This window comes from Ambystoma mexicanum, chromosome 2p, assembly GCF_040938575.1.
Source record: "Ambystoma mexicanum isolate Mex_15411 chromosome 2p, UKY_AmexF1_1, whole genome shotgun sequence".
Classification (NCBI taxonomy): Eukaryota; Metazoa; Chordata; class Amphibia; order Caudata; family Ambystomatidae; genus Ambystoma; species Ambystoma mexicanum.
Genome location: NC_090923.1, coordinates 721,536,113 through 721,549,482, shown reverse-complemented (window position 1 = coordinate 721,549,482; position 13,370 = coordinate 721,536,113). Strand labels below are relative to the sequence as shown.

At 46.2% G+C, this 13,370-nt stretch overlaps 1 protein-coding gene across 8 annotated transcripts in view; it reads left to right on the top strand.

The window, feature by feature from the left end:
• Positions 1 to 13,370, top strand: part of RYR1 (ryanodine receptor 1) — a 946,449-nt gene that overhangs the window by 716,749 nt on the left and 216,330 nt on the right. For all 8 annotated transcript variants that reach the window (XM_069644325.1, XM_069644324.1, XM_069644319.1 and 5 more), the window contains one exon: positions 12,673 to 12,752. In XM_069644325.1, coding sequence (XP_069500426.1) covers positions 12,673 to 12,752 — 80 coding nt within the window. The remainder of the gene's footprint in view (positions 1 to 12,672; positions 12,753 to 13,370) is intronic.

Below are 13,370 nucleotides of genomic sequence, written 5' to 3'. Positions count from 1 at the left end.
CATGAATTCAGTTTTAGCTGCTTTCAGGCATAGCCAGTTTGTAGTCATACAGTCTTTGATAAACTGGTAGATGGTATTTAGATTTTTCTGGTCAATTTCATGATCTCTGCTAAGGCTCACAGAAAGCTGGAAATCATCAGCATAATTAGCAAAGAAAATCACCAGATTCTCTAGCTCCACACATAGGGCCTTAATAAAGATGTTAAAAAGAAGCGGGGACAAACACGCCCCCTGCAAAACCCCACAACTAACGGGTGCAGGGTCAGAGGAGCAATCGCCCCAACAAACTCTGGAAAAACGACCACCAACAAAATAATCCCTCCATTCCCTGGCTTTCTCAGAAAAGCATCTGGTGTGGGTCAATGCGTTCAACAATCTGCCATGATCGAGTAAATCAAAAGCTGCTGAGAGATCTAAGAGGATCAGCATCCCGGACTCACTCTTTTCCAGAGAATTCAACACATGAGTGCATAGATCAAGAAGAGCACTCTCCGTACCATGAACGGCACAAAACCCTTACTGCTTCTGATGCAGAAGACCCATGTTCTCCATGTGATGCTGAAATTGGAACGTAGCCATTTTATCAATAATCTTGATAATTTTAAAGTTGGTATGAATGTTTTTGAGTGCACCGTTTGAGCCCCTTCATTCTTATTCATTAATGTTTCTCACCCTTGAGGTTATTTTCCAGGGCACCATCACTTCTGCTAGACCGGTGAGTGAGGTAAAGGCATTGGGCCTCATTACGAGGTGGGAGGTAAGGGATTACCGGCACCGGTAAGGGCACCGGTGCCGGTAATCCCTTACCTCCCTAATACGAGTTCCCTTTGCGGGTCCTTCAGTAACGCCTGGTTTTTGCAGGCGTTAAGGACGGGAACCGCAAAGGGACTCTAGAGCTAATAACGGTGCCGCAATTCGCGGTACCGTTATTAGCACCTTCCCCATTCCCATTGAGCCCTATACGGGCTCAATGGGAATGGGGAATGGCCCTGGTGGATGGGGAATTACCGGTCCCTCCGACCTCGGACTGGACTGGTAATTGCTCCATTCACCAGGGCGGAGTCGGAAGGGTTTTGGAGGCAGCCATGGAGATAATAGCTCCATGGCTGCCTTCAATCTCGTAATGAGGCCCATTGTCTGTTGCTCCTCCCTGCTTAGTTTTCTCCAAGGAGTAGGCGGCATTGAGAGTTAGACCTGCCTTCTTCCCAAAGGTGGTCTCAGACTTGCATCTCCCTCAAATGATTAATCTGCTTGTCTTCTTACCTCTGCCTCATCCTTCCAAGGCAGAGGAGCGTTTCCATCACTGGATCTGACATATGGCCTCAGGTTTTTCGTCTCTCCGACATGGCAGGCCAGAACAAATGACCAGCTTTTCGTTGGATGCACTGATGCCCGAGCGGACAGGGCTGTGACTAAACAGACTATGTCTTGATGGATCATTCTCTGCATCTGAGAATGCTATGATCTGGCCAGCAATGAGGTCCCTGAGGGTCAAAGGGCTCACTCCACCAGAGGGTTGGCTGCCACCTCTTCACTGCAGCGTGTAGTCCCTTTGCTGAATATTTGCCAAGCGGCTACGTGGGCTTCTTTGCACACATTTGATAAGCATTATTGCTAGGATTCTATGTCCGGTCAGGGCCCTCGTTTTGGCAGAGCTGTCCTTCAGAGTTTTCTGGTTTAGGCGGTGTCCTTGCTACCCTCCCTTCTCCAGGTCATTGTACTGCTATAAAAGTCTATCAAAGATGCAAAATCCTTTGCAGAAGGAGTCCATTAGAAGAACAAATTATTTACCTCTCATTATTGTTCTTTCTGATGGACGTTTCTCCCACGGATTCCTCATCCCCCCCTATCTGCCCCTCTTTGTGGTTAGCGAGTACACCTTGGTTCTGTGGCCTCTAAACGTCAGACTGCAAGGGAAAAGGGTGGAACTGAGGTTGTGGTACCTCTATATATACTGGTCTAACCTCATGGCCGGCATGGGGGTGTAGAGGCATTTGGTGGAGCCGCGTGGTGCCCCCTGTTGGCAGAAACCGTTTTCTAAGAGCAGCTGCTCTGGGAGAAAGATATCAAAGAAGCGGAATCCCTGGGAGGAACGCCCATTAGAAAACATTACAGAATCGGCATGTAATTTGTTTTTTTCTGCTAGACATTCCAAACACCCCTCATCTTGATTATGCTCGACCTCTCGGCTGCATTTGATACTGTTGATCAACCTACTCTTCTTTCCTCATTTCTTTCCTTTGGTTTTCCCGACTCTGTTCTCTGCTGGTTCTCGTCCTACATTTATAAATAGCAGCTACTCTGTTTCTTGGTCTTTTTTACACTATGCCTCCATTCCTATGCATGTTGTAGTCCCCTAAAGCTCAGTTCTTGGACCTCTCCTCCTTTCTCTTTGTACTTCTTCCCTATCCGAGATAGGGAACTTCTCTAATTTTTCCAACTCTTTACATGCATATCTTTCTTCTTGTTTACTCTCTATCCAACATTGGATGCACTCTTGTTTCGTTTAACCTTAATCCTTCACAAACTAAAGTCCTTTTCTTTCCATCTTCCTCTTCATCCCTCTCCCCTTCCTTTTCTTTCATTTCCACCTGTTATACTGCCGTTTGCTGAGACGGCCCACAATCTTAGCATTACTTTTTACTCCTCCCTCTCTTTCACTTCTCACATTAGTTCTGTTGCTCTTAACTGTTGTTTCACCTCTTTAATATTCCTAAAATATGCCACCTTCCCTCACTCTCTGCTGCTGAGATGTTCTCACTTCTATTTGACTGTTCCTCTTTATTCATTGGTCTTTCAATCTTTTAGCCATCTTTTAAGCAGAATTCTACTCACTCTCCCTCCTTGTTCTTCTATCTCTTCCTCTCTTCATTCCCTTTCTTGAGTTTCTTTTGAGCCTCATTTTCTCTTCCACTTTCTCTGTATTGTGTTTAAACGTCTGCCTGGCCTCACTCCTCCTTTCCTTGCTTCTCTCACTTCCTTCTACTCTCTTCTTCATTCTCTACGCTCTATATCTCTTTTCCTTCTTGCCATGCCTAAACCACCCTATGTCCAATCCTGCTTCCGCTCTTTCTCAATTTTGGCTCCCAAACACTGTAACTCTCTCTGTGCTCCCAATTCGTTCTTCCACGTCTCTTCCATTATTCTGTCCTGGACTTAAATCCTTTCTACTTTATTTTCCGCCTTACAAATGGCCTTACAGTTGTTGTTTCGTGTTATTGAGCTGTTTTTTAAATCTGGTCAGCACTTAGGTCTAGGCGCAATATAAATAAATAAATACAAAAACAAAAATTCAAATGTACCTTTTAAAATCCTGCTTGCAGCAATTTATAGTTTTAGGGCTTCCTGGATTCTAGGTGGCCACAAAATGGCTTTTCTGACTATATGGGCTCTTTGTGGGCCCATCATGGTAGTTTCCATATGGGTCCTAACTTTTTTAGGCCAGAATAGGTCCCTGGACTATAGCTCTCACTTCCCGTGGAGGGACTAAGGCTGAGTGGCAGTCCTATTAACCAACCAGTATTGTTGGTCATCTGACCCTCAGCCCACAGCCCTTTTAGTGATCGGCTGGCTGAAGTGGGACCAGCCCCGCCCCCTTTGTCTCTCTGTCTTCAATTCCTGTTACGCAACGAGGAGGAAGCAGGTCTGCTGACCTACTGAAGGAGATTCCTGCCATTTTTGCATATCATCTGGGCCGAGCACTCCATGCTATAACCGTCTCTGGGCTGTTTTACTGCTGTCACCTGTCGCTTTCTGTCAGAATCTTCTTATTGGCTGAGGGTCACAGCAGAAGTCCAGAAGCTGGTCTCAACTACCCACCAGATCTTCAGATCAGGACATCCAATGGTGTCACCAGCAATTGTCTCCGACTTGGGACTGTTTACTGGCGTGCTGCTGCCTTCTTTTGTCTACCCTGCAGTTGGGTCCTCTCTTCTCTAGAGCCTCCCTCGCTTGATTTTTCACTCCTGGCTGGAAGTTAGAGATCCTAGTGGTCCTATTAGGAAAGGGCCATTTACTCACAGGGTTGTTTCACCCTGCTGTATCTATTTTTGCCGAAATTATCAATGTGAGTACCTTCCAGTGGGTAGTGTAGTGGGCGATTATTTTCCCCTTGTGTGTGGTATAATTTCCTTTGAGGTGAACCCTTACTGCATTACCCATAGATTTCAATTGGGGGATTCTCCTGTGCTGCTGCCTCTTGCTCTGGGGCCTGAGGGCATCTTCTGATCAATGGAAATCTTCTTTTGGGTCTCCTGTGGCCTGTTGCAGAATCCACACCTGTGGGGTCAAACACACTTACCTCCACTAAAGCGGATGGCCCTTTAGCTTTCTCCCATTCATTTAAATGGAGCTGTCAACTTACCAGGACCTCATCTAAAATTGACTCTGTGGTACTTATCTTAACCTGGATTCCCTAGGGGTTCAGAGAACTCTCTGCCAAATTTGCAATTTTGGTACTTACCTGTGATTTTTAAGTCCTTATAACCATTTCTTCCATGGACTGGAAGCATAACAATATGACTATTTCTAGTAACTCTGTAACTTTTTTCCCATTGAAATGTAGGGATTCAGATAACAATTGCTAATATGTTTTACTTATTCCTGGAAGCCTTTGGCTAGGGTTTACAATTGTTTAATTCTTTCTCTGTTTATAATATAATTATAGGTGTATGTGCATTAATCATTTTCTAATGCCTTAGGGATTTCAAATGATTACAGATTACTATTTTAGGTCTTAGGGATATATTGCATATTTTCCCTGTTGGTAAAATTGTGTTTCCCTCGTTTTCCCGTAACCTACCTATATGTGTTGGGTGGTGACTGCTATTCCTAGGGCCTTCCATGTATACTATGGTTGGGATGTGTCTACAGTATGATGCAGGCCCACAGGGGACTTACCTGCTTCTTAGGTTTGAGGGTTCCCCGGTTCTCACCACAGCCCTGTTATTTTCTGTTGGGTGCTTACCCTTGGTAAATGACTTACACATAGGCACCAGCGTTAGAAGAATACTTGTATAGGCATTGCTGGTTTTCTAATATTATTGGATTATTTTTAATACTGTGTATTAATGCATAACATACTTATTTGAACTGATAGTTCGATACGTGTCGCTTTATTAAAGTATTTCAGTTGATCAGAGTATTGTATTTTTTAGTTATGTTTGTAAAAAAATTGTACCTCTGTGTCAACCTGCTACTCCTACCTGAGAGTTAATCCTTGCTGCTCTGACATCGTTATCTACACTTAGAGAGGTTTTAGACCTCAGCTATTGCTTTGATTTTTAACCCAATGTTGGCTTTTTGCTTTGTTTATTAAAGGACCCTTTTTTCTCCTTCTCGGTCTACATATGTTTAGTGTATCCCCATGCTCCAGATAATTAGAAGCCCTATAGCTATGTTGTTATTGGTTCATAGAAAGCACTACACCCACCATAATGCATTGGAAACAATGAAAACTGATCCTGGGAAACTCCAATGTGCTAATACAAACAATATATATGTTTAATAATACATTTCATATATTTTATCATCAGTAAATTGCATCCAATAGTTATCCAACTAACTCTCAAAACCATGTGGTTAATAGGATCCCAAGGTTACACTTAAAATACATTTGTCTTGTTCTCTAAACTACCATGTAACATACAAAATATTGTTACATGTACGAGTCCCTAATGCTACTTGTGACCGAAAATTTGATATACACCAGTCACAAATGCTTTGTGCGGCCAATGTGTAGTTCATACTGTTATGGCTAAAATATAGACCACATTGCATGCTTCTTCCGGACCTTTAACTGAGACAGATATACCATGAAAAAAAAGAAAACATTATTTGCGACAAAGATGTTATTCCGCGATGATTGATTATTTTTTGTAGAATGTTTATTATATTTATTTTAAAATTTATTTATTGGCATTTGTGGTTAAGAGCGCTTTACATTTTTACTGGTCTGGGCCTTAATTCAGGGCACCTGACCGACTTATTACAGTCATGCCTTGTTCATAAAACAGAATAACAACATACATAAACAAACTTAACATTAACAGTCTCCTTGCGAATGGGTGTTTGGCGGTAGGCATTGTCGGGGAGGGTGGGTTTAGTGTCCACAGGGGAGCGGGGGGAGTTCTTCTCGGTGTAGTCCAGGGGTTGGGGGGTGTGGTTTCGAATGTTCCTTGATTTTATGATTAGCAGTGGGATGGATACCTGCGACATTCAGGGAGGTTTGTCATCGGGGGATCTGAACAGTTTGGTTAAGGTGTCTTTCCATGCCTCTAGTGCCATGCTCGAGTCTTCGGTAGATCTAGTTACACTGTCCTCCCAGGCTCTGGTTTCGGCATTCGCCCACCTTTCCAGTTCTCTGCGCCATGCTTTGTGGCTTGGTCCTGTGGGCTTTTTCCAGGCCATGGCGATGGTTCTTTTGGCCGTTATGCATAGCAGGTCCATTACCTTTACAGCGTGTTTCAGTTTGGCTGGCCTAGAGTAGCTGCCTAGGAGGCACTCAGCTGGGGTCCATTTGTATCTTGTGACTTCTGCTGCCTCACAGGTTTGCTGCACTTTCGACCAGAGGTTCTGTGCCTTGGTGCAGTTCCATAGCATGTGGATCAAGTCAGCCTCATCCGTCCCGCACCAGGTGCAGTGCGTCTCAGTGGTCCTTTTGAACTTTGCCACCCTGCTCGGGGTCAAGTAGGTACGGTATAATACGTTGATTTGAATTAATCTAAATCTTTGGTTCCTGGAGACCTCTTTTGGGAAGGCCAATGCTCTGAGCCATTCGCTATCTGTCATTTCCTGTCCCATGTCTGTTTCCCAGCGGGTCTTTAATGCAGCACTGCGAGGATTAGGGATGTTTCTCAGAAGACTGTATATTTGAGATATCGGTTTTCCCCCTTCGCTCGGGTTCTTCCGGCCAGGTGGACCATCTTGTGCGGGCTATGTTGCGGAGCTTTTGATACCATAAGAACTGGCCGACCTGGATATCTTCTGCCGCCTGCAGCTCAGTGAATTCTCTAAATATGCCGTCGGTGTATAGGTCGCCCCAAGTGTATATCCCTTTCTTTTCCCAGAGCCTGATATTGTATGGGTTGGTGTCTGTCTTGTCGAGCCCTGAGATGATTGGCACTTCTCGGGAGTACGGGTGTTTCAGGCGCAGGACCATCATGGCTCTGTGCCATATCTTCTTGCCTAGGGTCGCCAATAGTGGTGGTCTATGTGTCAGTTTCTGTGGGGCCCAAAGCCATTCTTTCAAGCGGATCGGGGCTATCATGGCCTGTAGCAGGGGTGTCTCGGACGTGGCTTCGTCCGCTAGCCATTTGGATACATGGCTCAGTTGGGCCGCCAGATAGTACTTTTCTAGATTTGGTAGTTGTATGCCACCTTGGTCGTACGGTAGGACTAGCGTGGATAAGGCTACCCGATGTCTGCCCTTTCCCCAGAGGAATTCCTTGATTATTTTATTGAGAAGCTGGAAGAAGGGGTTTTTGATGTAAAAGTGGACATTCTGGAATCCGTACAGAAATCTGGGTAGAATAATCATCTTGGCTATCGAGGCCCTCCCTAGCATGGACAATGGGAGCTTCGCCCAGAATTTTATGGATTTGCGTAGTGCTGGTACTTTGGCCTGTGTATTGTGTATGTGCATTAATTCTGGGGTATGCATTATTTGGATCCCTAGATAACGGAAGGAGGCAGTCTGCCATTCGATACCCACTTTGGGGAGATCATCGCTGCTTCTGTTTTTCAGTCCTGCCAGAGGGAACAAGCAGGATTTAGTTTTGCTAAACTTGATACCCGAATATCTGGTGAAATTGTCGAGCACCTCTAATATTGTCGGCACATTTAGGTGGGGATTGTTAACATACAACAGGACGTCATCCGCATATAATGAGATGATATGGTCTATTCCTGCTAGCCTGATCCCCGCATCAAAGAATTGCTGTCTGAAATAAATTGCTATAGGTTCCAATCCTAAGACGTAGAGCATGGGGGAGAGCGGGCAGCCCTGTCTAGTACCCCGCTGAATATCCCATTTTTCAGACACGTACTTCCCAGATTTCAGCCTGGCCTTAGGTTTGCTATACAGGATCTTGACCCATCTGATAAATCCTTGGCCAACTCCGAATCTCTCCAGAACTGCTATTAGCCATTCCCAGTATATGGAGTCGAACGCCTTAATGGCGTCTAAGGATAGTAGTGCTAGGTGTTCGTCGCATGTGTTGGTCTGGGCTATGATGTGTTGGAGCCTGCGCAAATTTAGAGATGTATTGCGGCCGGGTATGAAGCCGTTTTGGTCCAGGTGTACTATTTCCCCTATCACTTTGGATAGTCGTTTTGCTAGGATCGTTGTTAATATTTTAACGTCGCAATTGAGCATAGCAAGCGGGCGGTAAGAGTCACATTTGTCAGGGGGTTTGTCAGGTTTGAGCATTGGGATCACTAGGGTCTCTGTCATACTGTCTGGGAGAACGCCTCTCTCATATGTTTCTGAGAAGACCTGGTATAGTAGTGGCGTTAGGGAGGGTTCGAATGTTTTATAAAACTCAGAGGGCAGTCCATCGCTTCCTGGGGTTTTGCATGTGGCTAGGGATTGTATAGCGTCTGCTATGTCTTCTAGTGTGATGTCAGAGCTCAGGGTATCGGATTGTGCTGGTGATAGCTTGGGTAAGCCTATTTCCTCTAGTGTATCTGCGATTTGTTCCGGTGGGATCTTGTCCACGTGGGAATATAAATTTGTGTAGTAATGTTTAAAAGTATCATTGATACTCTGTTGGGTCTTGTGTTCTATGCCATGCTCGTCCCTTAATGTCGTGGTTATCTGTTTGGGGTGTTCACGTTTACACAGCCAGGCCAATAACCGGCCCGGTTTATCTGCTTCCGCGTGTGTTCTGTTGGTCCTGGCGCTAAAATCAAATTTTTCCAGTCTATTCCACGCGCCAGAGCAGGCATCTCTAAGGGTTCTGAGGTCATCTTCCCTTCCGGGGGTTTCTATTGGGGTGGCTTCTAATTTCTGGATCTCGCCTTCCTTCTGTTCGAGTTCAGCTCTTAATGCTTTTCTGATACCTCCCGCTTTCGCTATTACTTCCCCTCGGATTACTACTTTTAAGGCTTCCCAAACCACGCCGATATGTTCTACACTTCCTGTGTTTTCTGTTATGTAATTTTCTATGGATTCTTGCAGCTCCTCCCTGAAGGCTGGGTCCTTCAGGGCGTTGATAGGCATCCTCCACATGGGGATGGGCGGCCTGGGACTGTTGTGATGCCAGTCCATCAGGAGTGGGGAATGGTCCGAGATAGATCTACCTAAATACTGCATGCCCCCTACTTGTGGCAGGTGATCTCTACTTATGAAGAGGTAGTCTAGCCTGGTGTGGAGTTTGTGGGGGGAGGAATAGTAAGAGTAGGCTCTCTCGTCTGGGTGCAATTCTCGCCATGCATCTGTCAGGTCTAATTCCTTGACCAGGGTGGCTAGGGACATGGTGGCTGTGGAGGGACCCTTCACTGGAGGCCAAGACCTGTCTAGCACGGAATCGTGGACACAATTGAAGTCGCCTCCCCACAAGAAGAAACCCTCTCTAAGTTGTACCATCTTAGCGTTCAGTGTTTTCAAGTGTGCAGGGATGTTGTTGTTGGGGAAATACGAGTTTACTATGCAGATCTCCCTTTGCTCGAGAATGCCCCAAATTATCAGGTATCTGCCCTCTGGGTCTTTTTCCTTACCAGTCAGTTGGAATGGTACTTGAGGGTTGATCCAGGTGTAAACCCCTCTGGCATATTTGGAGTAAGGTGCTCCGAAGCCCTGTCCTCCCCAGTGTTCCTGCAGCTTTGCATTGGTTTCCACGGTACAGTGTGTTTCCTGTAGTAGGGCAATGTCCACTCTTTTTCTTTGTAAGTAGGATTTTATCCGGTTTCTGCGAAGATAGGTGCCCAGGCCCCTCACATTCCAGGTTAATATTTTAATGTGCTCTGCCATCTTGGAATCGTCGGGGGGTTCGGGAGGCGTTTGCTTCTCTTGGGGTGCTTATGGGCTCGTCAAGGGCCCCAGGGACTTCGCCTACCCGCAGGTTCCAATCCTTTACGACCGCCTTTTCAGTCCGCCAGTTCGCTGATTGCATTTTGTTGTGTGGAGACGTGGTAACTGTTTTAACTGCCATTCTGTGGAATGGATTAACTAGGAAAAACAACAACAAGAAACTGCTCCCAGCAGTCGTTTCGAACTGACGACGCTCGGGGGCTCCTGGGCCTTCCAGGCCTATCCAGGTCTTTCGGCTCAGGCAGCGTGTGGGTTTTTTGCCCACTCCTTTCCAGGTTGGGGGGGTCATCAGCGTTTCTGCGAGTGGGCCTCCGGCTTCCTGCCCAATCTTGGTATTTCCTTGGTGCGGCGGCGAATTTGGTCGTAATATTTAGGTGTACATGGGGCCTTCGTATGGTTTCATCTTTTGTTGTGTTCCAGGATTTCTTCAGTGTCGTCTGCGAGGTTATTGTGTTCGAGCCAAAGGTTTGCTGCTGCTGGAGTCTCTAAGAAAATGGCCTTTCCCTTGTATAGTATTTTGAGTCTTGCCGGGTATAGCAGCATATATTTGAGGTTCAATTTTCGCAATCTGGCCTTTATGGGAATGAAAGAGTTCCTTGCCCGTTGCACCGTAGGGGTATAGTCTGGGTACATGACTATTGATGCGTTGCTTCTTTTGATCTCCCCTCCTTCCCTCGAGAACCTCAGTATGGTCTCTCGGTCTCTGAAGTTCAATATTTTCGCAATCATTGGTCTAGGGTAAGACCCGGGAGGTGGTCGCTTCTGGAGAGACCTGTGGGCCCGCTCCACTGAGAACCCTTGGGTGAGATTGCCCGCTCCTACTTCCTGCAACAGTAGTGTTTCTATGAACCCTGTGGGGTTTGAGCCCTCCATGTCTTCTGGAACTCCTAGAATTCGGACATTATTTCGGCGAGCCCGACCTTCCGCATCTTCTGACCGTGCTTCCAAACGGGCCACTGTTGATTCCAGTTCACTAACTTTCGCTTTTAGTTCTTGTGTGGTCTCCGTATTGTCCTGTAGGGTGGCTTCCGTGGCAGTGACTCTTTCGGCCAAGTTGCGAGCATCTTGCCTTATTAGTTGTAGTTCTGTTTTTATTTCTCCTCTCATATCTTCGACTGTTGTTTTCAATGCTGCTATCGCCTGGAGGATCTGGGAGTCGCGGGAGTCCTCCGGCGGGGTTGGTGGCTCGGTCGCGGTGTCCGCTGCTTGTGGCGTCTGTGCTTTCGGACGGGCTGTGGTGTACGAGTCCATCGTTACGGCTCTGGACTTGTTTTTGGGGGGAGACATCTCTCCTCGCGGGGCGTCGTGTTGCCTCGGCAGCTTCAGTCGGTGGACTACTAATATGGGATCGAGCCGATTCAAGTCCCTCGGTGTCCCGATGCAGTGGGTAAGCAAAGGTTAGTATAGAGTGCCGTCCGTGACCTGTGCTGGGAGGGTGGTGAGGCCTTAAATGGGGCAGCCACTTCCGGATCGAGTGGTTCCACTGCTATTGCCAGGATTCTCTTGCTTGTGCCCCTAAGATGTTCGTTCCACTACAGGGTCTGGCCTCATTCCGCCACCCACGGGCCTCCGTTAGGGTTTTTCGGGTTGTGGTGGTGGGAGTCAACCGGGTCAGTCCCGTGTGATTTCTGCTCCGCTGGGCTCCCGAACTCGTGGGGGCAACTCTCCTTCGGGGGTGTTCCCTTCAGGTGGTGGGGACGGCGGGCCTTACCTAGTTCCCTCTTCCGGGGGTCTTCCGGGTATCGCCGTCTGTTGTCCGTCCTGGGTCGCCTCGGGCGTCCCCGTTTCCGCTTGCCTTGTGATGGCACCGCGGTTGCCCGGGGGGAGGTGGGAAGTTGTGTTGTTCCACGGAGGCTTGTAATCCCGTCTCCGTCCCGTCACGTCTAGTGGGTCTCTCCGCTGCGGGCCGCCATCTTGGATGTCGCAGGGGGAGAGATTTCGGACGGTTCGTTAACCGCTTTGCCTGTGCCGATTCTCTCCGGTTTTTTGATCAGGTGTTCCCGGAAGGATCTGTTATGGCTCGGTTGATTTTCAGCCCTGAAGCTTCATTATTTTCGCCGATACTTCTTGTGCTGCAGGATCATGGGCAGGAGCTTCACGGAAAGCCGCCTTCTCTACATGCGCGCTGGCCACGCCCCCCGTACAATGTTTATTATAATATCTCATCCTATGTTGTTAAGCTTTCTTGACCTGACATACTTTTTTGTAGTAGGGGTAGAATGCTGTGTTTATACATACACTGTTTATGTCATGTGCTCTGTCTAACAAAAGTACTTATTGTGACCTTATAGAGATGATATTTTATACTTTAATAAAGTGTGTCTTTTTTCAGCATGCTGGTGTAAGGTGTTTTCCTTGGTTACCTGTGTAGACTAACTGAACTTTACTACCAGCATGCCTTCCTACCTTGAGTTATCCCTGACTACTCTGAGATTACTACCCCTTAAAGCAGGTTGGCTTCCCTTTTGTTAAGAATTGTTGTTGTTTCACCATTACATTAGATGGTTTCCGTCCCCTAAGGTCTCCTGCAGAGAGACATTTTATTATATTTGAATATGTCTTAGAAATATAAGTGGTGTCTATATTTATTAAATAAGTGATCTGCATTGTGTTGCCAGCAAACTATACTTTTTTTTTTGCAGGCGAGACGGGGGCTATGGTTTCCTCCACGCTGAAGCTGGGTATCTCCATTCTCAATGGTGGTAACTGTGAAGTTCAGCAGGTAAGGACCATTCTTGCCAGCCTGTCATCTGGATCCACTTTATTTTCTGAAATAAGTCTGGGGTTTTTCATTTTTAGGGATTGGCCAATACCTCTGGATTTTGCCTCCATTCATTTCTTCCACTGTCCTAATTAGAATTATATATTTTTTTAATGTATTTATTGTGTGGCATAGTTTCCGCCATTAAAACCTTAAACACATACACAACTTCATCAAACACTTTTTAAAGAAGTAAAATTCATTAATCAGCATTAATACACATTAAGATCAAAGCTAAAATATTGTTTCAAAGTTCAACACTACAATAACACGTTGATCACTAGGCTCTGCAAGAAGGGTCCACCACAGAAATTCATATGAGGAATATAGCCTATTTCTAAAAAGAGAGTTTGAACATTACTTCATAATGGTCACAGAGTACTGTACATTCAGTAATTCAATGTTTTAAAGTTTCACTCGACATCATACAGAAATGGCAAAGTCGGTCAACAATTGACCATCTATTAATCGGGAGGATAGCTCAGGAGCAACGTGTTTGCCTTGGAAGCAAGATGACACGAAGCACCACAGGTTTGATGCCCGGGTCGCGCTTAGAAACCTCTGGGTATTAAGCGTGGT